At 35.8% G+C, this 24,503-nt stretch overlaps 5 protein-coding genes across 7 annotated transcripts; 3 read left to right on the forward strand and 2 right to left on the reverse strand.

The window, feature by feature from the left end:
* On the forward strand, positions 3,130-7,706 carry LOC109947823 (protein DJ-1 homolog D-like). 2 transcript variants are annotated; one of them, XM_020558992.1, is made up of 4 exons: positions 3,130-3,407; positions 4,173-4,613; positions 5,618-5,980; positions 7,300-7,706. In XM_020558992.1, exons 1-4 carry the CDS (start codon positions 3,228-3,230, stop codon positions 7,486-7,488), a joined length of 1,173 nt encoding a protein of 390 aa, XP_020414581.1. In that variant the 5' UTR covers positions 3,130-3,227; the 3' UTR covers positions 7,489-7,706. The 2 variants fall into 2 exon arrangements, with proteins under 2 accessions (XP_020414581.1, XP_020414582.1); XM_020558993.1 differs by lacking the exon at positions 7,300-7,706 and adding an exon at positions 7,090-7,221.
* On the forward strand, positions 8,756-9,567 carry LOC109947824 (deubiquitinase and deneddylase Dub1-like). Its single transcript, XM_020558994.1, has one exon. It carries the CDS (start codon positions 9,002-9,004, stop codon positions 9,479-9,481), a length of 480 nt encoding a protein of 159 aa, XP_020414583.1. The 5' UTR covers positions 8,756-9,001; the 3' UTR covers positions 9,482-9,567.
* LOC18783756 (E3 ubiquitin-protein ligase MARCH1) lies at positions 9,926-14,585 on the reverse strand. 2 transcript variants are annotated; one of them, XM_007215777.2, is made up of 8 exons: positions 14,283-14,582; positions 13,159-13,484; positions 12,888-12,973; positions 12,529-12,675; positions 12,059-12,161; positions 11,608-11,720; positions 10,956-11,082; positions 9,926-10,509 (listed from the first exon to the last, which is right to left on the reverse strand). In XM_007215777.2, exons 2-7 carry the CDS (start codon positions 13,394-13,396, stop codon positions 10,990-10,992), a joined length of 780 nt encoding a protein of 259 aa, XP_007215839.1. In that variant the 5' UTR covers positions 13,397-13,484; positions 14,283-14,582; the 3' UTR covers positions 9,926-10,509; positions 10,956-10,989. The 2 variants fall into 2 exon arrangements, with proteins under 2 accessions (XP_007215839.1, XP_020416524.1); XM_020560935.1 differs by lacking the exon at positions 12,529-12,675 and having other exon boundaries at positions 14,283-14,585.
* Positions 15,416-17,157, reverse strand: LOC18782500 (leucine-rich repeat extensin-like protein 4). The gene is made up of 2 exons (XM_007217128.2): positions 16,609-17,157; positions 15,416-15,843 (listed from the first exon to the last, which is right to left on the reverse strand). Exons 1-2 carry the CDS (start codon positions 16,905-16,907, stop codon positions 15,792-15,794), a joined length of 351 nt encoding a protein of 116 aa, XP_007217190.1. The 5' UTR covers positions 16,908-17,157; the 3' UTR covers positions 15,416-15,791.
* LOC18783828 (7-dehydrocholesterol reductase) lies at positions 18,329-24,439 on the forward strand. Its single transcript, XM_020558957.1, has 13 exons — positions 18,329-18,574; positions 19,456-19,678; positions 19,923-19,978; positions 20,242-20,344; positions 20,428-20,493; positions 21,365-21,478; positions 21,792-21,918; positions 22,313-22,413; positions 23,135-23,260; positions 23,350-23,414; positions 23,642-23,723; positions 23,843-23,925; positions 24,086-24,439. Exons 1-13 carry the CDS (start codon positions 18,483-18,485, stop codon positions 24,150-24,152), a joined length of 1,305 nt encoding a protein of 434 aa, XP_020414546.1. The 5' UTR covers positions 18,329-18,482; the 3' UTR covers positions 24,153-24,439.

Consider the following 24,503-nt stretch of genomic DNA (forward strand, 5'->3'; position numbering starts at 1 on the left):
CATATTACTTAATTACATATATTAAATTAAAGAAGTAGGCCCAAAAAAAAAAGTTAAGAAAGCAATTTTATATCTTTTAATATATATATATATAGTTTTAAAAATTTCCCGAAAGTAATTTTCATTTCAAAAAGTATAGCCGCACGACTATACTATTTATACATAGAAAAGGGACGCGCCAGGGCCTAGGTGCCACGTGTCAGGCTGTACTATTTTTTTATAAAAAAAGGGGAAAATGAGTATAGCCACACGGCTATACTACTTCGTAAAAAATTTCAAACGGAATCCTGTATAGCCGGCCGGCTATACTGTATATGTATGTATACAGACCCACACAGCGCTGATTCGCCACGCGTCAAACGAGTAGAACCGTTTTTATTTGTTTTTTCTTTTAAAGTATAGCCGCATGGCTATACTATTTTTAGAAGCAATTAAGGGTCAAACTGAGTATAGCCGGGCGGCTATACTATTTTTTTTTTTAGTATATATCATTTTTTTGTGTTCGATGGTTGATATATGTATATATAACTAATCAAAAGGTTAGCCTTGGAACTTGGGGCTCTTGGGCTATGTGATTTAAATTAAACCCAATTAGTTAATTAATTATTTTTAAATAATGTTTTGAGTTTGTCCTATAAATTCGCAAAGAACACTCATATCATATATTCTTGTATAGCCGCATAGATAAACCCAAAAATTTCCCTAAAAATGAAAGCGCTAGCGCTAGGACTTTGATTTAGAAAGTTGTATCCAAGTGGAGGAAGCGCCACATTTAATTTCATTATTCTATTTGTTGTTTAAAATATAATTACTACTGAAAGTAATTAAAAAAGGCTAACATATTACTTAATTACATATATTAAATTAAAAATTACATATATTAAATTAAAGAAGTAGGCCCCAAAAAAAAAAGTTAAGAAAGCAATTTTATATCTTTTAATATATATATATATAGTTTTAAAAATTTCCCAAAAGTAATTTTCATTTCAAAAGGTATAGCCGCACGGCTATACTATTTATACATATAGGGACGCGCCAGGGCCTAGGTGCCACGTGTCAAGCTGTACTATTTTTTTAAAAAAAGGGTGAAAATGAGTATAGCCGCACGGCGATACTATTTCTTAAAAAATTTCAAACGGAATCCAGTATAGCCGGGCGGATATACTGTATATGTATGTATACAGACCCACCCAGCGCTCGTTCGCCACGCGTCAAACGAGTAGAACCCTTTTTTTTGTTTTTTTTTTAAACGTATAGCCGCATGGCTATACTATTTTTAGAAGCAATTAAGTGGCAAACTGAGTATAGCCGGGCGGCTATACTATTTTTTATATAAGTATTATGTGTTCGATGGTTGATATATGTATATATAACTAATCGAAAGGTTAGCCTTGGGCCTTGGGGCTCTTGGGCTATGTGATTTAAATTAAACCCGATTAGTTAATTAATTATTTTTAAATAATGTTTTGAGTTTGTCCTATAAATTCGCAAAGAACACTCATATCATATATTCTTGTATAGCCGCATAGATAAACCCAAAAATTTCCCTAAAAATGAAAGCGCTAGCGCTAGGACTTTGATTTAGAAAGTTGTATCCAAGTGGAGGAAGCGCCACATTTAATTTCATTATTCTATTTGTTGTTTAAAATATAATTACTAATTAAAGTAATTAAAAAAGGCTAACATATTACTTAATTACAGATATTAAATTAAAGAAGTAGGCCCAAAAAGAAGAAGTTAAGAAAGCAATTTTGTATCTTTTAATATATATATAGTTTTAAAAATTTCCCAAAAGTAATTTTCATTTCAAAAAGTATAGCCGCACGGCTATACTATTTATACATAGAAAAGGGACGCGCCAGGGCCAAGGTGCCACGTGTCAGGCTGTACTATTTTTTTTAAAAAGGGGGAAATGAGTATAGCCGCACGGCTATACTATTTCTTAAAAAATTTCAAACATAATCCAGTATAGCCGGGCGGCTATACTGTATATCTATGTATACAGACCCACCCAGTGCTCGTTCGCCACGCGTAGTATAGCCGCACGGCTATACTATTTTAAAAAGCAATTAAGGGGCAAACTGGGCATAGCCGGGCCGCTATGCTATTTTTTTTTTTAGTATATATCATTTTTATGTGTTCGATGGTTGATATATGTATATACAACTAATCGAAAGGTTAGCCTTGGGCCTTGGGGCTCTTGGGCTATGTGATTTAAATTAAACCCGATTAGTTAATTAATTATTTTTAAATAATGTTTTGAGTTTGTCCTATAAATTCGCAAAGTATCATCATTCTTATATAGCCGCATAGATAAACCCAAAAATTTCCCTAAAAATGAAAGCGCTAGCCCTAGGACTTTGATTTAGAAAGTTGTATCCAAGTGGAGGAAGCACCACATTTAATTTCATTATTCTATTTGTTGTTTAAAATATAATTACTAATTAAAGTAATTAAAAAAGGCTAACATATTACTTAATTACATATATTAAATTAAAGAAGTTGGCCAAAAAAAAAATTTAAGTAAGCAATTTTATATCTTTTAATATATATATATTTTTTTAAAAATTTCCCAAAAGTAATTTTCATTTCAAACAGTATAGCCGCACGGCTATACTATTTATACATATAAAAGGGACGCGCCAGGGCCTAGGTGCCACGTGTCAGGCTGTACTATTTTTTGGAAAAAAAGGGGTGAAAATGAGTATAGCCGCTCGGCTATACTATTTCTTAAAAAATTTCAAACAGAATCCAGTATAGCCGGTTGGCTATACTGTATATGTATTTATACAGACCCGCCCAGGGCTTATGCTCCACGCGTCAAACGAGTAGAACCGGTTTCTTTTTTATTAAACGTATAGCCGCACGGCTATACTATTTTTAAAAGCAATTAAGGGGCAAACTGAGTATAGCCGCGCGGCTATACTATTAACATATTTTATGTATACGGCGATACGTTTAGAATATTCTATTTATATAGTATAGCCGCGCGGCTGTATGGTTTTACATATTCTATTAATAAAGTATAGCCGTGACGGCAATAGTGTTAGATATTCTATTTAATAGTATAGCCGAGCGGCTATACTATTTTAACCTATTCTATTTATAGTATAGCCTACGGCTATACCTTGAGATTCTATTTCTTTGTCCATCTCTGATTTTAGTCCACCCAAATTCTCTCTCACCCCCTCCTCTCTCTGAAATTCCCAGAAATTAAACACAAGAAAATGGCGAAAGGTGAACGGAGGGTGTTGTTGGTGCTGGGGGACTACGTGGAAGACTACGAGGCGATGGTTCCATTTCAAGCACTGCAGGCATATGGAGTGTCCGTTGATGCTGTCTGTCCTGGCAAGAAAGCTGGTGATATCTGCCGCACAGCCATTCATCAACTTTTTCCTGCTCACCAGGTCACCCACCTCTGCTTCTTTTGCCTTTTCCTTTGTTTATTTTTAATGAAAAACGTTATCTTTAGCCTCATTACATCACTTGAGCACTGTCAATTGCTCTTTCCATGCTCTGTAATCAAGCACACTCAATTATATTGAAGACTGAATGCTTACTTCACTTGAATTTGTAAACCCAAAACAAGAAATTTGTCTCAAAGATTGAAGTGCTTACAATTCTCACATATGGGTGGGATTATGTTGCCTCCTCAAAAATTTGAATCTTTTGGGACTGGAAATTAGTTTGTCAAGTTTACGAACGAACATCACGCTTTCAAGTTTAGTTTTTTGCATCGTGGTAGCCTTAATTATGGACACAATGAATAAGTTTTATTGTTGATTAGAGCCACTCTCTTAGATTGACAAATAGCAATCCGTAGGTTATAGTTCTAGGTTGTGTGGACAGCGAGACTAAAGTAAGCTCAAACAAGAACACATATTGGGAGTTTTGTTAGAGTGCTTGCTCATTCATTATGAGCTTGAGTTCTGGGGACAAGACAACGTGAACAAATTTTTGGCTCCAACGTCACTGTGTACACCATATTCAATAAACAAAATTGCATTAGTGCCCTCGTCTCTAAGTGAAAATAATCTGATAATGGGCTACCTAGGTTTGCTGAATCGTGATCTGTGTTTAATTTACAAATCTTCAAATGCTATATGTCTTTCTGGTCCCCCTTTGTCTTAATATGTTTTTTGGTTTACTTGTATTTTTTTCTTTGGATGCAGACTTATTCTGAATCACGTGGTCACAATTTTGCACTCAATGCAACATTTGATGACATTGAATTTAACAAATATGATGGATTAATAATACCCGGAGGACGGGCACCTGAATATCTTGCTTTGGATGCATCGGTTTTAGAATTGGTGAGAAAGTTTTCTGACTCCGGAAAGCCAATTGCTTCGATTTGCCATGGGCAACTTGTCCTAGCAGCTGCAGGCTCAGTTAAAGGTAGAAAGTGTACGGCCTTCCCAGCTGTCAGACCTGTACTTGTTGCTGCAGGTGCTTATTGGGTGGAACCCGAGACCATGTTGGCGTGTGTTGTTGATGGTAATATAATTACTGGGGCTACATATGAAGGCCATCCTGAGTTCATTAGGCTTTTTGTGAAGGCACTAGGTGGTAACATAACTGGTTCAGATAGGAGGATCCTGTTTCTCTGTGGGGTAAGTTTTATTTTCCTTCCTAGTGCAATGAGACATATGAAATTGTGATGCCGATCAATATTGAGTATATATAGTATCGAGATTTGCCCTTTTACAGATACTTCTGAAAGATAGTGAAAATAACCTGAAAAGGCTTTACCAGATTTGCACAATTCTAGTGTGATAGGGTTCCATCATTCATTCCTATGTGTTTTTTCAATGTTTTGGTGGTATGCTTCATTGGTCTGCCTAGCTGGGTCCGTTGCCCATTGGAATACTTGTTTGTCAGGTCATTTGTGTGAGTTGTGAACTTGTGAAAGTAAATCCAAACATGCTACTGGTCATTTTTCAAGTTGTTTGAATTATGGATTCTAAACATGATACATAGACAAGTACCTCCTTTATGAATTTTAAAAGACTTCTTTACTTTAATTTTCTGGAAAGTTGACTACTGAAGAATTTCAATTCCCCCCTTCCCCCCTAACTGAATACCTCCAATACCCAAGCCAATTGGGTCTCCAAATTCGAAATGCTACTACTGCCCTAGACCCATAAATTAGTTGCTGTCAGATTTCATAAGAACCTATTTTCTTGAAACCAGTTGTTTGTTTTCCCTTTAAAACCAAATCCTTTGAAGCATACCTAAACTTCTCTACCTACAATGCCAAAAGTTATACAACTTGACAAACCTTAAAGCCTACCACGTTTTGTAAGCTGGTTATTTAACAGTGATAAGGTGGTCCATAAATCAAGATTGGCTACTTGACAAACCTTAAAGCCCACCAAATTCAATATATTATTTTACTTGTCAATATCAATAGTGATAAGATGGTCCATAAATCAAGTTTGGCTATGTGTTTTAATTCACTGTAAATCTAGAAAACCCCTTGAAAAGATCGTTAAAGCTGCATGTTGTTTGTTTATGAACTAATTGTTATCTACGTATTATTCTAGTCAATGATCAAAATTTTATATTTCTCACAGTTACTAAGCATAATTCACTCTCTCTCCCTCAACACTTGTAGGACTTCATGGAAGATTATGAGGTAATTGTGCCTTTTCAGTCTCTTCAAGCTCTAGGATGCCATGTTGATGCAGTTTGCCCCAAGAAGAAAGCTGGTGAAATCTGTGCAACTGCTGTCCATGATTTTGAAGGTGACCAAACATACAGTGAGAAGCCGGGCCATAATTTCACTTTAACAGCTGACTTTGAAGCTCTAGATGTCTCAAGTTATGATGCTCTTGTAATCCCTGGAGGTCGAGCCCCAGAATATTTGGCATTGGATGAGAAAGTTATTGCATTAGTGAAGCAAATTGTGGAAGCCAGGAAACCAATTGCATCCATATGCCACGGGCAGCAGATTTTAGCTGCTGCTGGTGTTCTACAGGTAAGTTACTCCCTTTAAGCCAGGCTACACTTTGTTTCCAGAAATTTGATCCGAATTTCAATTTGGTCCATATTCTTTAAGTTGCTCAATCCAATCCGACTATTTCCATATCGTTTCAATTCGGTGCGTCGTCAAACATAGTTTTGACATTGTTAAAAATATTACTTTCTATAATTCCATGTGATGCCACCAAAGGAATTGCTCCAATAATTGGGTTCAACTGAAACAAAGTGAAGCTGTAATCCCTGTTTAGGTGACAGTGTAGTTTTATAGTATCTATAGCTCATCTTTTAATAGGGATGGTGTTGTTGGGATCAGTCCCATGCTGTCCAGAAGTTCAATCTAAAGTCCAAGTTGATTTCTGAAACTAAATGAGTTGAAAGTGTACAAAATGAAGAAACAATAATATAAAGTTAATTTGTTAGGCATACAAACAAGGACGCAAAATCCTCATTAACAATCCAAAATCATATAACAAAATCGAGATTATAAATTTTGGAATTTTAAAGTCCAAGCATGATATGGTAGATATGGGAGATGCTACAATGAGGGGGATCTTAGTGGGGGGTTTGAGTGGGGGGTTAAATCCAACCATCCAACCATCCAATCATTAAAAAAGTTTTAAGTTCAAAATTTCCTTTATATTATTGGATAGTGGTATTGAACCCCTCACCCACAACCCCTCATTATAGCATTTCCATGGTAGATATACATTTATAATGTAGATTACATAACTTCTTACGCTTTTTAAGATAAACTAAAATGCTAGAATAAAATTAATTTTGTGTGTGGGAAGTTTAACCAAAGACTATATACAGATAATCTGTGGATTTATTGTTCATTTACTCACTATCAATGTAGTTGATCGTAAATTTAAATGTTTGTTCTGTTGTGGGTGTTGATGAGCAAGCTTGCCAGTTGGTGCATGAACATTTGTGCTGTAATATAAAAGTCAGAAGGTGTACTGTAATGCAGAGTTCTCTGAAGGAATATATGAAGCCGTAAAAATCCATGCTAGATGGAATGGTTTAAGAATGGGGTAAAACAAGAAATTACCTAGTAAGGAAAACCAAAAGGCTTGGCTGAGCTAGGCAGTTTCAATTTTTCAGGTGTTAGGAAGAGTTGGGAGTATCATCAATTTTTTAAGAGGGTTGATTTACTGAGTGAGTATTTTATGACAAGGTAAAAAAGAAACCACCTTGAAGTTGTAATCTGTTTGCCTTTTGCTGATTCTTCTGATTGAGGGTTGATTTACTTATTTTCACATTGTGAACTTTTTTTAATCATGTCCTAATTGTTGTTAACTGGCTAAATTTTAGGGAAAGAAATGTACTGCGTATCCAGCAGTGAAGCTTAATGTGGTTTTGTCGGGAGCAACATGGCTGGAACCTGATCCAATAGATAGTTGCTTCACGGATGGAAATTTGGTTACGGGAGCAGCGTGGCCGGGCCACCCAGAGTTCATTTCTCAGTTGATGTCATTGCTTGATATTCGAGTATCATTCTAGTTGCTGTTTACTGGGTCAGCTGCTTGCATGTACTTTATGTAATTCATGAAAGAATAAGGCATGTATGTTGTGTTATGTTAAGGTGACGTTTGTATATGTGAAGGAACAAGTGACACTCTGGTTTTGATATGTATATGCCATGTTCCATGCAAGTTTGGTTGTGGATGAAGCTTGTATTATACTACTTATGCTTTAGAAGGACACTATGATTTATTAGTCGTTGGTTCCCTTGGTCTCTATCTCTCTCACCATACACCTCGAAGGTTTACCTCAATAATTATCATGTTGTCCAGAAATTAGTTGGGAGTGGATTACGGTCTGCTTGTGTTTAGAAATTTAGAGAGAGAGAGGGAGAGAGAGAGATATGGAAAGAAAAGAAAAGGATGTGGCAAGTGAAAGAAAAAAGCAAGAAGGATCATCAATGGTGAAAAGGTTGAAACGCGGTGTATTGGTAGGGAAAGTAGGAGGGCTTTGTAGCATGCCACCGCCAATTTGGAGACTTAATGAGTTTTCCTATCAACAAACTCAGCTCTGAATTTCTCCCACAACTCTTGGGAATTTCATCCAGTTTTGGGATCAGATGATAATTCGTCGGAATTTTACGATGATGATGACAATGACAAAGAAGATGGTGATGGCAATGATGGATCTGGGTAGGGGGTGTTGGCTACGAGCGTGGTATGGTTTAAAATATTCTATTTAAAGAGTATAGCCGCGCGGCTATACATTTTATTTATAGCGTATAGCCGCACGGCTATACTTCTATTTATATAGTACAGCCGCACGGCGATACTGTTAACATATTCTATTTATATAGTACAGCCGCACGGCTATTCACAGTGAGAGTAGCCCGACTCCTTATAAGCTCTTTTTAGATTTCTCAACTTTCCAATGTGGGACGTTTTACTTTCACATTCTCACATAACATAAGTTTTCCCTTTATCCAACACGATACGGTATCAATCCAGGTTGTTCACAGGCTTCTTCATAAGCAACTGTTGCACCAGAGCCATTAATTTCGTTTCTGTGTAGAGTAGAGATTGGTGTTTGCTAATCATCATGGACAACTTACATCATTGGTGTTAGGCCAGGTTTGTCGTGAGGCCAAAATTAAAAAGTAAAACAAAGGCTTGTTGTGTTGAAGGTCATAAACAATCGAAACAAACTGATGCAGAGTGGCCTCTCTGTCTCAGATCAGTATGGCAACTTTAAATATTTGGAAGCATTCAATTTGATCTCAAAGGATCACAAGGTCAAAAGCATTTACTACTAATTTACTAGCAAAATTTAACATGTCATAAATCTCATAATCTAAGAGTTATAACTGTTATTTAAGCTCAGCTCATCAAAATAAAAAACAGAACTATAACTGAATTAAATTGTAATTCCATTTGTAACCTACTCGCCTGAGCATTAAAGTCTTCAACTTGGCTCAGACTCGTTGCTCTTATATAAACCCTTTACCCTCTCCTCTCCAACCATCAACAAAGCCAATCTAGCTAACCTTTTTCAGATGTACATCACAGAAGTGAGAGTTCCAAGTTTGCCAATAACCATGATTAGAGAAGCTCAAGCAATATTTTCACTACTGCTAATGGCAGCATGTGTGGTAACTGTGCTGGCAGATGTGCCACCATCACCACCACCCCTGACCCTGCCAAAGATCCCGGGCCTAGTGCCACCAGGGATCCCAAGCCTATTGCCACCTGGGATCCCAAGCCTATTGCCTCCAGGGTTCCCAGGCTTACTACCTCCAGGGATCCCAGGGCTACTGCCGCCAGGGAACCCGAGTGACATAGCAAAGTGTTGGTCATCACTTCAGAACGTTCCAGGGTGCGCATGGGAAATTTATACCTCAATCTCTACTGGTAAATTTGTAGTAGACCCTGCTTGTTGCAAGGCCTTCCAAGCAATTGACCAGAATTGCTTGCTGAAAATGTTCCCATTATTTCCTTCATTTCCTCCATTGATCAAGAGCAACTGTGCTAAGTAAATGCTGCTGCTCCTAAAGCAGGTAAGTCAAAGCAGTAGTAGGCAGTTGTGAGGACAATTCTTGCAGGAAATAAGTTGCTTTAGTGATAGCCGTGCATAGTTTTACCTTTGGTGCCACTTCTGTAGGCTTCAAAAGTTTGATATGTAATTGAAAGAGAACAGCTGCTGATGGACCTTTTAAAATAAGAGAATAACAGCTTATGGTCTCAATAAATAAGTCTCTGTCTCTGTCTCTCTCTGTCTCTCTCTCTCTCTGATGCTTCAAAATTTTGATTTGTATTTGAAAGAGAATAACTGCTGATGGATCTTTTAAAATAAGAGAATAACAGCTTATGGTCTCATTGAAATAAGTCTAGTTCGGCCAAATTTGTGTCTTTCTTCCCGTGGCCAGAAGAAAATGGAAAGGGGCAACACTAACCTCTTTCCCCAAGTAAAAGTTACAAAGTGCAAAGAGAAAAGAATTTTATATAACACTGGGAATTGAATTACAACATTGTCCAAACAGGAAGAACAAGATCTTGATACAATTAATACCGTATTCTTGAAATCTCTCTACCCCCTCCCAAAAACAAAAAACAAAGAATGAGAGAGATGCACACTTGATGCAGAAAACGTATAAACAGTGGTTTTCTGCTCTGTAGAAATTGTAAGTATTTTATTTGTACTTATAAATGAACATACAGGTATACTACTTTGTGAAGACAAACCACTCTTGTTGTTGCTGTTCAGTTAGACAGCACAGACAATGCTCGTTGATCGGTTCCATATAGCTGGTGAGGAGAAACGACTGTTTTTCAAGTTCATTGCCGAGTTAAAACTCCAGATGCTGCATATAAATGACACAGCCATAGGAAAGCAGGACCCGGAAGAAAATATATGGGAAACTGTAGTGCCTGGCTTAAGGATGCGTAAAGAAGTGCCGCCACAAGATGCAGGAGTGCAGAAGGTGGTGTTTGGCTAATATAAGAAGCTGACAGGAAAATGTAGCTTTCCACTCTCACTGGGAAATATTACAAAGCATAGGAAAACCTGAAGAGAATACAAGTGAAAATTGAGAGACTATAAAGACAAATTGTCAAGAATATATTCGGAAAATGCATCCATCAAATACTTGAAGTCCCAGATTCTCTGTTACAAGAGCATGCAAAGGAACAAACATACAACTGAGAGTTATCAAGGCCAAAACAAAAAGTAAATTAGTGCATAGATAATGAAACCTGGAGATTTTAGTTTTTCTTCATAAAGCGCCATTTTTAAACACTGGTAAATACAAACAAATAGGCACATGCACTTAAGTGCAGAAGATAAACCCAGACTAAAAGATAAAAACACAAAAACAATTAGAATATAGAGAGAGGAATATATCCCTGATCTAAGTGGCAGGTTACATGGAGAGAGAAAGTAGGAGAAAGCAAAGCTTTAAAAAGGAAAAAAGATAATATGAAAGGTAGTTACAGAATGTAAAAATTGCTTACAGGACGAGACAATCTGCAGAACAAATACTTCCAACTAATAAAGGCCCAACATTCTTAGCTCTGTCACATGGCTGGGGTCTAACTCGGGGGCATTCTTATTATTTTCTCGGTCTTCTACAACATATTCCTGGCATCATAAAATTTCTTGATCCATCAGTTGAAAATATATGATAAGAGTTAAATGCTTCAAACGAACTATTAGACTTAGTTTACAAATCATGCTATCCAGAAAGGCAACAGAAAAGATGATAATACAGCATCCCACATGAAATACACTAGTAATACAAATTTCTTTTGGTAGTCTTGGTAAAACTTGTTCAGAAGTGCCAATAGAAAGATGAATATAGAGTAAGGATTTCCAACAAATGATCAAGGAAACTTGAGTCCAAAATGCACAAAGGTACCAGTCAATTCAGTTGGAATAATTTAAATACAGCTCTGTTCCACACATTATGTCTATGAAGAATCATATTACATGTAGAGCATACTGAATGATATGTTGCTATTTCTTTTGAACAAAAAAACTTAATTAAAACAACCTGAAAAAAAGAAGTTCATAACTTAGAATATAACTGTTAGTCTGGAATGCCAGTAAGTTTCATTAGGAATAGTTTAAAGTTCAAAAGTAAGCTCAAAGTAGCAGTTAACAAACCTTTGTTAATTCTTGTTTGGCAAGAACATGGTAATGCCGTTCATTGATTCTCTGTCCACATATTATGGCTATGAAGAAGCCGTAAAGCAACCCCACCAAAACAATAGCTAAAACTGCAACAAAATAATAGATACTATTAGATTGCAATTAGTGTAATCATATCAAGGTAGGTAAAAACTCTCTTTTTCTTTCTTTCTTTTTGGGGTGGGGAGTGGGGGAAGAAGGCATTGCCACTAATAGAAGGGTTGGATTAACTGCACAGCTAAAGGGTTTCATGAGAGACGACCCCTTTGCAAGAAATGGAATCATTTTCAGTGCTTCAACTTAAGTGCACAGCTCAATCAGAAACTCTGCAAATGATGATAATCTGGGTTTATGTGTGGGGGGATGTCTTACACAAAGAAATAACATATATTATAGGGAGTTCAGAGGGCAGCCAGGAGTTACATACCAGCCATAGTGTAAAACCCATATGGGTGCTCCTCGTAACCAAACATCTCCCTTAGTTCATCTCCATATAATTTGTATACCATCACTCCCAAGAATGCCACAATCTGATAAAAGCAAATATTCTTAAAAGTTTAAGACTGTCAGAACTAAGGAAGTCTTATATCTTCTTCTATAGAAGTTTGTTACTTGATAGAACTTGATAAAATAGAACTAACTGGAAACCTAACAGTAATGTTTAGAGTCACCAAAAATGGGAAAATTTAAATACAATTTCAATCAATTCTAACAGTACCCTTCTATAACCCCAGTTTAAAATATAACAGCACCATACAAATGTCTTCTGTTACTAACTAGTTCTTCTGTAGGCCATGCAAAGTTAAATGAAACTTAGGGAAAAGTACCCTTTTTTCGTTGGGAAAACTACCTGTTGATAAAATTATATGAACAATATTAAATTGTTTGTAAACATACCAGCTGCACGATAATGAAAATAAATGCATGGTCTCTCGCAACAAGGAACTGGAATTTCAATCTCAACCACCAGCGGTCAGGAGGGACATTTGCTCGTAATATGAACACTGCCCTGCATTCTGTACAATGAGCAAAAGCAAAGCCCTCCTGAAGAAATAAAGGATATGGATAATTAATACCAAGCCTCCACAACAGAAAAATAATATTTAGAGAATAGATAACAATTGCATTTATTTGACTACCTTAAGTGCCTACATGATTATCTACAATTCCATTATTCTAAAAGAAAAATTCTGAAGAAAAAAAAATTCATCTGCAGGTCACGAGGAAGGGTCAGCGATGAAGAAAGAAATCTTCACCTTTGTTGACCTCCAATTATCAAGACATGATCTATGGACATGCTTCTGAGTACCTCTGCAATGGCATGGAGCAATTAAGTCTTCCCCTGAAAAATAAATAAGCACGCACCCTAACATATTTGAATTGCTGGCCACCTATATAAAGATAGATCAAAAAGGTACTGAACTACGGTTAACTGCGTATCCTCATCATCTAAACCTTTCTCTGAAAACTAATGGTGACAGTGAAACCAAAGATACACAAAGAGATGCCAGGAAATACAAGAAGAACCTTCTTCAGTATCAAGGCAAATACGGCATTGTGGGTGCTCGGGATTCACCAACTTCGAATTTTCATCGACGTCCAGATTTTGTGACTCTTCATCATTAGCAGCAAAATCACCTTGCACAGCTGTAATTTCACATGAGGATGAAGATTCTGTGGGTCTCTGTGAAATGTCCGACTGACATAAGATGGGTTCACATTCTGTAATATCTTCCTTGCGACTATCATTTGATACTAATTGCATTGCGAAGAATGTTGAGTCAGGAATACAAAGAAAACGTCATTTCCAGTGCTGTAGCTCCTACAGACCATTTCAATCGGAACATGGAAACCTATAAAATAGACAAAAAGTACACCAGTTAGGAACCAAAATCTGCATTACATGTCAAGGTGTTGTTACTTGTTAGATATGGAAATTAAAATCAATTCCAGTACTAAAAATAATAATCTAACATTCTAAACTGCTCTAAGAACTTTCCATAAAACATCCACATGGACAAGTATAAACTATATGGTCTTTCAAGTTCAACACCCAACCTCTACTCCAATCAAGATTAATGTATCAAAACATCTGCAGAAATTTTGATGATTCGAAAGTAGAAGGCTAAGGATGAAGATACCAAGTATCAATCAAGAACAAACAGAAGTTCTTAGCAAAAAATGAATATGTCTCTAAGCAGAAGCATAGCAAACAATTGATATTGATTACGTTCATAGGTAGGATACAAACTCTTGAAACCAGCCTAACATGTAACATGAGTCTAATTACCAGCTTATGATAAAAACATGTTCTTTGCTTTGAATTTCTTAAGGAGATAATCCCTTTCTCAGTTTGGCCATGACAATTATGTAAAATTAGCAAAAATTTCCAACTTTACTAATCTGTAGAGAGCATCAACTTCAACTCCAGCTTTCAAGTTCCCTAATTATACAACTGTCCATACAAAGAAGCTTCATTTCTTCCCCAAGAAAAAAACAGAAAATGCAATAAATATATTTTATGCAAATCAAAATCCAAAAATGTGATGAACAAAGTACAATAATCACATCGAAAGCTTCGGAATTTAATCAACAAACTAGTAAATTTCGAGCAAAGATTGAATCTTTTTGAGATCAATTAAGGGGCTGACCTGCAATTTAGCAATTCAGGAAGATCGGCATGGCACTGAAACAATGCAGGCATCAATTGGATGAACAATTTGAGAATCGAATTCTAGGGTTCTTATGAATTGAAGTGATACGGTGGACTTTGAAGGGACCGAGGGTGATTGACAAAAGTTGGGATTTTTTTGTATTTGGTTTTTTTTTTTATAAATTTTATTTTAAATGCAGGCCTTGAAAACAGTCAGATGGTGTTAGTGCAGGCAAAAGAAATGAGTAATCATGCAAACATCAAAAGATAAATAGATTTTGAATACTAAATAAATACAAAATAACAAACAAAAATATGGATAAAATCTGTACCAAAACAAAATATGTATAAAATACCTGAGTGTATAATTGGAAGATTTTATTCTATATTCAGCAAAAAAGTCAGCCAAAAGTATAGACAATATAAATGACAAGTTTATAAATTGGATAGGTAAAAAAAAATGTCCAAAAATACACCAATGCTTATGATATGAGCTGATCAATTTTATATTGAAATCACATTATTTTGAAGGAAAAAATAATAATAAATTGTTGTTAGGATAAAGAACTTGGTGCCACTGATTCAAGGCAAAGTCTTGGTTAAAAAGGTTTTTGTTTTGCAATATTTTAATTTGCCCATGTTATCTGTTAGACTGTTACTCTTGAACTAATTTGAAATGTCTTCAAAAACACAATTTTAAGATCCACTTGAAATTGAAATCAATATCAACGGAAATCTAGCCCAGTAAAAAAGGACTTTGATTTGCATGTTCGAACCTCTATAGCACCATGGTAGTGTGTGAGAAACACCCCTCTTCTTATAATTTATACTATCACTTGTACTTTAAAAAAAAAATTGAAATCAACAAAAAAAGTTCCACAAAAAATATCATTGTTTCTAAAATAACGTGTGCCCATGTTCTTTGTTGTATATTGTATCTGCCTATATCATATTATATTCTCTCTCTCTTTTTTAATGTTCTTTTTGTGTGTTCCTCTGTATATGGGCTGGCTTTTTTTTGTATATTTCATTTATTTTTTGGTTCTTCAGGCACTGGTTATGTATATGTAAGTGCGCTGTCTAGCAGTTCATGATCTGTCTGAGATGATTTTGCAGAAACAATATAGTAAGTGCCTGAATTAATTCATAGTTTTGCTGCATATATAAGTAAATAATAGCAAACCAAGTGACCAAGAATCTCTCTGAATTTTTTTTTTATGAGACAATGTGAATGTGCAAAGAATGTTATTTGTTACAAATATCACTCATTCACTTTTGCTGCAGGCCTTCTCTTCAACTAGTTGAGGGTGAAAAAAACGCATCTGATGATTGATGGCTAGTTACATGAGTTAGAACGCATGTTAGAACTTAGAAGGGATCAACTTGCAGCTTTAAATCTCTGGAAAATCAATTGGAGGCAAAACCAGAGCAAGCAATTTCACACTTTGACTGCTCTTCTGGTTTCTTTTTCTTTTTTCGTATCTGTTCTGTATTTGTAAGAAGAAGGCTAGGAAGACTTAGAACCACAGTTGCAGCATCTTTCTATAAACCACTTTAACCTGTTTGCAGAAAGAGATAGAATTAGTCAAATTACAGAGAGAGAGAGAGAGAGAGAGAGAGAGAGAGAGAGAGAGAGAGAGAATTTGGAAGAAAAACTTAAATTAATTTTGTTGAACAGTTGAAGGGGGTTGACTGTTTATAACATTTGGACAGCAAAGCAAATACAAGTTGACATAGCATTGCATGCCTAACTACCAGTCAATTCATGGGTAGGTTTTCTTCTGTGGTTTTAGGACTCATTTAACCGTGAGCATTTTACACTTTTGGAGTGTCTGTTTTGGTTGGTTTTGAAGGATTCTTGTCTGTGTTCTGGGTTTGCTCAACTTTGACTGGTTGGTCTAGGTCTAGGTCTAGGCTTTGGATCAAAGAAAGGAATCAATGTGGTAACCATGAATCGATTCTCAAATTAAAAGGGGGGAAAAAGTAAAAAACCTACCAGTCAAAAGCCCCTATCAAGCTCCTCTGCATAGAGTTGGCAGAATTTGACAATTGCTCATGAAAACATAAATCATGCCCAGAATGTGAAAAATCAATGACTTAAAGAGCACAATTTGAATACAGATATCTGCCCACTGGAAGTCCATCATCAACATAAATTGTAATGCAAAGCTAGATGTTGTGATTTGTTATTACTATTGTTTCATCCAATATGAATATGGTAAGCAAAATTTGTTGATTTTTCATCAAAATCCTGGTCATTTTGACTGAGAACTAGTTTCCCCTATTGCTATCCACATTGGCAGCGAGATATAGAAGGGACTTACAAGTCTGCAAGGCATGAGCTCCTGGAATCCAAATCCTCCGGGGGCCGCCGATAATCCAAGGAGAATGCTGAAGATGGCACTGGAGGGCTAGAGAGCTTCTGATCATGATGCAGAAGAGGGAGGTTCTCAGCTGACGTGTGGCTCGACGGAGGCGGAGAGAAAGGTGGAGAGGGGGACGGAGACGGCGAAAATATGTACTTTTGGTTGCCAGGTCCTACACTGATGGGGAGGGGTGAGGGAGGTGTTGGAGGAGATGATGTTGGAGAAGCATAAACTTTTTTCTCATCATCCTCCTCCATTGAAATATTTTTTCTTTTCACAAAATACAAAATAATGTTCTCTCTTTGTTGGCCTTGGAGGTATGTAATTAGTGTTGCATTAGGAGGACATGCCCTCTGAGGCAATCTCACTTTCCCGGGAGTTTTTCTGTTTGAATCTTAGGTATAAACCTAACGGTCATAGGCATGCTCTCCAGCTGCTCATTCCCTGTGGGCGTCTATATATTTTTACATGCCAATTTGGTAAGCTGCTTTCATTTTCTTACATGGTTTTGGTTTTGTACTTTGGGCTTCGGTCAATATTTTTTTAATAATAATTTTTACTGTTATTGTTGTAATTGGCTCGCTCACCCTCCGTTTGGATGAGGGAAAATAACTCGAAATTTAGCTATGGATTGGTTCCGAAGTCTCTACATTTCGATTCCTATGGATTAGTTCCGAAGTTGAATTTAAATTTCCGTTAAGTCTCTACATTTACAAGTTGTCTAATAATTTAAAACAAGACACGTTAATTAGCATTAAATTGCTTTTAGTAGTGTTTGACAAAAAATATAGTCACAAAAGTGCTTTATGAAGAAGCACAAATTAAGTGTTTTTTCAAAAATCATCCAAAAATCATTTGGGTTTTCAATAAATTTTTAAAAATGCTTCTATTAGAAGAACGTTATGCTAAGCTCGTCAGAACATCATTTGTGGTCTTTTTTTTTTTTGATGAACTCTTTTGTGGTGATTAATTGGTTGCCAATAAAATCTAAGTTATCAATGTTTTTCATACCTTTCATTTTGTTGGTCTTATAAGGCCGTTTCTGTGACGATAGAGCCCATATTTTAAAGCTTACAACAAGCCCAAGGGGCACTAGACAAACAGATGCCTGTTTTGTTTTTTTTTTATAATTAGTTATTTATATGCACACATTCATCATTTTTATAGTCACAAAATTTTCACTACAGAGTTTCTAAATGATTCTAGTGTTCATTTCATTCGTGTGTGTATATATATATATATATATATATATATGGGCACGCACAATTATATTGTTATTATGTTCGTTATTTATTAAATTTTATGGTACTAAAAATATAGTTTTTATGCAAAGTTCAAATTTTTTCATTCTCTTTTAGATGTCTAATTAAAATGTTGGAGGAAATCAAATGTTAGTATATATATTTTAGAAAAAATACCCCAAATTGCAGAAACGTTTTTGTACCATTTGTCAATTAGAACACCGTTCACCACAAACACATGAAAATTTCTGAACTCAATTTGAACTCCTACGCTGATCCATTAGTAACTCATGTTGGGTTAAGATGGGTTGGGTTGGGTTGGGTTGGATTCACATTATCTTTTTGGTCGAACAGGGTTGGATTCAGATTGAACTGCCCAAGTTTTGCAAACTTAGATCGCATGTTGGCCCACCACTAAGGGCATAATTGGAAATAAAATAAAACACCATAGACCTGTGATGCTACGGTACGGGTCTTCTCTTCACTGGTCTGTCAACGATTAGATTAAAAAAAACCTTAAAAAGCCATAGTTCTTCAGAGGCAGAGAGAAAATCAGTCTACACTCTCAGACTCATAGAGAGATCTGAGAGAATGGGGGAGACGAATACCGTACATTCACCATTGGTGACATATGCTTCCATGTTATCACTGCTTTGTCTTTGCCCTCCATTTGTAATTCTACTGTAAGTTCTATGTCAATCTGTTTTGTTTCATTTTTTGTTTCTTTCTCTAAGAAATGAATTTTATGTTTCCTTATGTGAAAATACGTTTTCTTGGGGAATAATGATTATAGAAAATAATGGGTTATCGTTATTTCTTTGGTTTGGTTGAGAAGTAGGGTCATTGAATCCAAATCTCATCTTGTTTTTAGTTTTCTTGTTTGTTTCTATAGAAAATATTAATTTTCTGGGAAAATTGTTTCTAAAGAATGCAAAGCAAGATGAATTAGATCTCGAACTGGTGGAGGGACATGTTCACTTTTTTTCATCTTTTTTCCTAGCTTTGAATACTTGCAGTTTTAAAATCATATACGATTCTTGCATTTTATATTATACAAGGCCCTGAGATTATATTTGATGTTTATCTCAAATAGATTCATTTGTAATTTAATATCTTTTTGTTCCTTCGTTTTTATATTGCTCTGTTTCGTTGATGAAAAGAGGCAGGCAGAGAATCCCAATTGAAACTTTTAAGTATTTGATTTTGATTAGTTGGGACGCAATATATAACTCAACATTAGTACAGCTAACCCGAGTTTAAGAAAATCCAAATCAGATTTTATGGATGTTAAAAAGCTTGAGTCGTTAGTGTGTTTTTTGTGGCTTTTGAAGAGATGATTTGGTAGGAGAAGAAGTAACAAGTAATCATAAAGAGAATCAAAGTAGCCAAGGCATATTTTGGAGTTATAAGAAACTGCATTTATTAAATTGAAATTCTGAAAATTCCTTTTTCTTTTGTTTATTTATTTTTTGTTTTCTGTTTTTTGTTTAAAAGAGAAAAGGGATACTCAATTGATAAAACCAAATTGATTGTGATTGAGATCAGAATCTGATACTTATTGCAGATGGTATACGATGGTACATGCAGATGGCTCTATTTCCCAAACTTGGGATTACTTAAAGCATCATGGTGTGCAGGGTTTCATTGAAATATGGCCCAGACCTACTGCCACTGCCTGGAAAATTATTGCCTGTTATGGTGCTTTTGAAGCTGCACTCCAGCTGCTTTTACCTGGAAAAAGGGTTGAGGGCCCAATTTCTCCAACAGGGAATCGACCTGTCTACAAGGTGCTGGATACTCGATTTCTTTATGTGAAAACTCTGTTGCCAAAGTGATTATGTAAACATGGGGTTCCAAATCTTTATCTGATGCAAACTCAAGTTATATGCCTTCTCCAAGTCAGTAGATTTTCAAAACTGTATAATTTTTTTTTCTGCATCTGGACATGCATTGGGTCATGTTTTTGCCATTTTTCCTGCTATTTGTTCAATATGGTTATATATGTATTAATATAGCATGTGCATTGTGCAGGCAAATGGTATGGCAGCATATTTTGTAACATTGGCTACCCACCTCGGCCTTTGGTGGTACACACTTTTTCCATCAATTCTTAGTGTTTCCTTTTATATAATGCTGTGCATCCTTGAATTCGTATCCCTAGAAAGGCTGTGATAGTCTTTTTTGGGTTTTTTGGTGGGAATTACTGAGTTATTGACGCAGTGGCCACTATTGTTATCTATGTATTATTAAGCCCCCTTCCCCCCTAAAAGCTTGTTATTTGTTGTCCTATCTGCCAAGCACCAAACTGTTTTCTAGTGCATTTGATGCCTTTTTCTATGTTAAATTTCAGGTTTGGGATATTCAACCCTACAATTGTTTATGACCATTTGGGAGAAATTTTTTCAGCACTCATTTTCGGAAGCTTCATTTTCTGTATTCTCCTGTACATAAAAGTGAGGGTTTTGTAATTACACTGAGATATAAGTTTATCTGAATTTTAGTTATTTCTCTTGACACAAATTCTTTGTGTGTTCAGGGTCACCTGGCACCATCATCCACCGATTCTGGGTCTTCTGGGAATGCAATAATTGATTTCTACTGGGTAAGTGTCATTTTTTCTGTTTCATTAATTCAGTTCCTTGCTAGTGGTAAACAGTAGCAACTCAAATTTTAAGGATGGACAGATCTTTTAGGTCTAACTGAATATATACCCCTAAAACGTACAGATTCAGTATGTGCGTTGCTCTATTATTTATTAATGATGCGAAGTTGCACATTTGTGACTCTGCCTTTTGACTTAGTTTTTCAAAATATGTGTTATATCCTTTAACTCATACTAAATAAACCATGTAAAAAATGTTTCTCGACAAGCCAATAGCATCAATAATTGTGTTATCTTTAATCTATCTGAGCAACGGACCCCTGCTTTTCTTTGGTTACAAGCAGTTGGAAATGCACAAAAGAATTTATAAACTTGGTTTTCAATCAGGTTCTTAATGGACTGTATCCGAAGAATAATGGAAATGTCACGGTCATGCTGTAGTATTTGATATCTGATGCAATACTATTTAAATTAGACTCAGTCAAGGTGAAAAGTACGTTTTTGCATACTGAATTACTGGAGCACCCTGGTATCCCTTTTGATATAATTCATCCCGATCAGACATGGATTATTGTGTTGTATGCTATTTTTTGTTACTCTTTCATAGTTGACTAGTTTGATGGACTTCTTGTCTGTATTTCCTTGCACCTTTTCTTTCATTTTATAAAATTCAAGTTTCCTGCAAGAAAAAAAAAATTTGGTCAAGGCGAAAAGAAAATTAATGGACTACGTCAATGCATTATACTTCATAGCAGCCTATAAATAGAATTATTATTGTGTGAGATTTTTATTTTTATTTTTTTTAATGAATCTTTTTATTTTTGGATATGGCCTCATGTAAGAAATTAGTGTTCCCTTTTCATTTTTTTAGGGAATGGAGCTGTATCCTCGAATTGGTAAAAACTTTGATATCAAAGTTTTCACAAACTGCAGATTTGGGATGATGTCTTGGGCAGTTCTTGCTGTGACCTATTGCATAAAGCAGGTAAATGAATCTTCTCTAATATTTCTTTTTGTCCTTGTCGTTGAGGTCCAATATTTCACTTTAGTCGCTATAGGTCAAATTTCAATAAACTTACTAGTTACCCTTATGGTAGTTAACATTTTCAAAGCCGTCCACATTTACATTTCCATTACATTGATTGATGGAACATGAATTTTTGCCGTAATTTCACCAAGGAAGAAAAACCTACGGGATGGAAGGATTATGAAGAAGATTAAATGCGTTCACCTTGTTAACATTTTTTTCCAACCATAGTTTTTCTAAGATTTGGCTTTTTTTTTCCTTCTTTTGCCAGTATGAAGTTAATGGGACAGTAGCTGATTCAATGCTTGTAAATACTATATTGATGCTGGTTTATGTGACGAAGTTCTTTTGGTGGGAGGCTGGATACTGGAATACAATGGATATTGCTCATGATCGAGGTTCACATATGCTCTACCTTTTACTTTTTCTCCATTGTTTGCTGTTGGCATGTCCAAGAGTAACCATCAGATGTGATGCCAATATTTGCTTTAATATTTGAAGGTTTATTTTTTTAACAAAATGAATTTAGCAGTCTTTTGGGGGCTGATTGCATTGATATTCTATTATGATGGGCTTTGTATTTACCAAGTTTGTTATGGTACTTTGTGGCAAATTTTATACTGCATCCTTAACAACTCTGAGAATTTCATGTTGACCATCTTCATATTCATTCTTACCCCTGTAGATTGACCCACAATAATGTTTCTTATTCAGTCAATTTTTTCTCATCCTTTACTTGGTTCAGTTCGTGCTTCATCTGACTATGGTTCATTGTACTTTTGTCTCTGACAGCGGGCTTTTATATTTGCTGGGGTTGCTTGGTCTGGGTTCCATCTATTTATACTTCTCCTGGCATGTACCTGGTCAACCATCCTGTAAATCTTGGAACTCAGGTATAATTTCATCCAGATATGTAGTTTGCCCAATTTATTAAAAGTTATCAGTCATATGACGGTGTGTTCTAAGTTTGTCAGCTTGTGATTTCCCTATTTTAAAGGCTTATGTCTTGGTCATGCACATTTTCTCTATACGTGGGGTTCATTATGCATGATTGATGGTTATTATCTAAGCTTCTGCTACTAAAAGTTGGCATGTCTCAATGAGCATGGAGAAAAACAGAATTAAGTTAACCTTTAGTCTTTGGTTACTGGTTAGGTTGTTTGAATGAATACTGTGAGATGTTCTTGACGTATTCAAAGAATTGAAAATTTTTACATTTGGTCTCATTGCAGCATGCACGAAAATTGGGATAAGATCTTGTCTTTATATGGGACAAGGTATTTTTCAGGTCGGAGAAGACTATCTTCTTATTGGAAAATAAGATTCAGTGCCAAAAGGGGAAAAAAAATGCTCTGGAAAAATAAAAAGAAAAGAAAGAAAATAATTAAAACTTTAGCTAGTGAAAGTCAGGCTGTACTTTCGGCAATTTGAAAGAATCGGATTTTACCCATAAACTACAGGAATTTTATGTAGGTATTACAAATTTTAATCCCTGTAAAGGCTGGTTTTTCCACAATGAATGACATTTCTTAGCTGATTCGTTTATTCTTTTCTTCCTATTTGTTTCTGTGATCATTGGTCTCAAATCTGACAATCTCCAACCTCATGTTCCAGCTAGCACTTTTTATTTTGGTGGCCGGGATTCTTTGCATATACATCAACTATGATTGCGACAGGCAAAGGCAAGAATTTCGCAGAACAAATGGCAAATGCTTGGTTTGGGGGAAAGCTCCATCAAAGGTATTTAGTCTTGTAAAAATTATCATGCGATTATCATACAGTTTGAGATATATTGACTGAAAAAAAAAAATTTGATTTGTACATATCAGATTGTCGCTTCATACACTACCACATCTGGGGAAACAAAGACAAGCCTTCTTTTAACCTCAGGATGGTGAGTACTTTAGTTCTTTCTGGTAAATATGAAATTGTGCATACACATATAACTGAGTTTTTGTGTCAGTGCTTTTCGTTGCACATGGAGAGTTAGTTGAGTGATGCTTTTATTGGTCCACTTCTCTGCACATAGCGTAGTCTAATTCGTGCATTATGTTATAATTTAAAAGATAAGCTGGCACTTTGAGCTAAAGGCATTGCTGAGGTTATTTGCTCTTCATGCAGGTGGGGTTTATCTCGTCATTTCCATTATGTGCCAGAAATATCAGCTGCCTTTTTCTGGACTGTTCCAGCTCTTTTCAATCATGTAACCATTTATGTTTAGTGTTCTGTTGTTTTCTTTGTGTTTGTTGGGACGGGGTACTTGATACTTGGATGTTGTGGAGAACATCTTGCTGAATTTATTATTATCTTTTTCTCCTGCAGTTTCTACCTTACTTCTACGTGGTGTTTCTTACCATCCTTCTACTTGACCGAGCCAAAAGGGATGACGATCGATGTCGGTCCAAGTAAGCAGATACAGATTCCTGTTACATACAAATTTAGCTTGACAGTTCGACGAAGACATATCATTCGAAGAATTTTTCATGAAAAAGCCATCAAATTATGAAATGGTTTTGAGCATTTTATATAATTTTGAATGAGATTTTGACGACGTTCTTCTTGCAGGTACGGGAAATATTGGAAACTATATTGTCAGAAGGTGTCCTACAGGGTCATTCCTGGCATCTATTGAAGAGTCCAAGTCCTTTATGCATCAAGCGACGCCTCTCGTTGAGCTTAGTCTTTCTACTCGCAGCCCATCTGGTGAATTGGCAATGCTATTTATATCGTTTCCCTTCAACTTACTTTCTCTTGATTTTTAATGTAAGTTTGGATGAGTTGTGGTATTAGCCAAGGAAACGTTAGTTATTTATGATATAGAATTTCAGGCTTATTTTATTGGCTCTCCAACTTGGATCTACCAGAGGATTTTTGGTTTTAATTTTCCCCATGAATTACCATTACGTCTATTTTCTTTTATTGGTTATGTTGGAGCGCATCGAACACTTAATCTAATCCATGTCATAACTCATTTTATCACATT

Source organism: Prunus persica, chromosome G3 (assembly GCF_000346465.2).
Source record: "Prunus persica cultivar Lovell chromosome G3, Prunus_persica_NCBIv2, whole genome shotgun sequence".
NCBI lineage: Eukaryota > Viridiplantae > Streptophyta > Magnoliopsida > Rosales > Rosaceae > Prunus > Prunus persica.

Bases quoted from the DNA above. Each gene is read 5' to 3' on its own strand.
- LOC109947823 (XM_020558992.1), top strand. From the start codon at position 3,228: ATGGCGAAAGGTGAACGGAGGGTGTTGTTGGTGCTGGGGGACTACGTG. The intron at 3,408-4,172 runs GTCACCCACCTC...CTTTGGATGCAG, and splicing joins AACTTTTTCCTGCTCACCAG to ACTTATTCTGAATCACGTGG. The intron at 4,614-5,617 runs GTAAGTTTTATT...CAACACTTGTAG, and splicing joins GGATCCTGTTTCTCTGTGGG to GACTTCATGGAAGATTATGA.
- LOC109947824 (XM_020558994.1), top strand. From the start codon at position 9,002: ATGTACATCACAGAAGTGAGAGTTCCAAGTTTGCCAATAACCATGATT.
- LOC18783756 (XM_007215777.2), bottom strand. From the start codon at position 13,396: ATGCAATTAGTATCAAATGATAGTCGCAAGGAAGATATTACAGAATGT. The intron at 12,974-13,158 runs GTTCTTCTTGTA...TTTATTTTTCAG, and splicing joins TTGCCTTGATACTGAAGAAG to GGGAAGACTTAATTGCTCCA. The intron at 11,083-11,607 runs GTTTGTTAACTG...TTATGATGCCAG, and splicing joins CCAAACAAGAATTAACAAAG to GAATATGTTGTAGAAGACCG.
- LOC18782500 (XM_007217128.2), bottom strand. From the start codon at position 16,907: ATGGAGGAGGATGATGAGAAAAAAGTTTATGCTTCTCCAACATCATCT. The intron at 15,844-16,608 runs GTAAGTCCCTTC...TTCTGCAAACAG, and splicing joins AGCTCATGCCTTGCAGACTT to GTTAAAGTGGTTTATAGAAA.
- LOC18783828 (XM_020558957.1), top strand. From the start codon at position 18,483: ATGGGGGAGACGAATACCGTACATTCACCATTGGTGACATATGCTTCC. The intron at 19,679-19,922 runs GTGCTGGATACT...TGCATTGTGCAG, and splicing joins GGAATCGACCTGTCTACAAG to GCAAATGGTATGGCAGCATA. The intron at 23,261-23,349 runs GTATTTAGTCTT...TGTACATATCAG, and splicing joins GGGGGAAAGCTCCATCAAAG to ATTGTCGCTTCATACACTAC.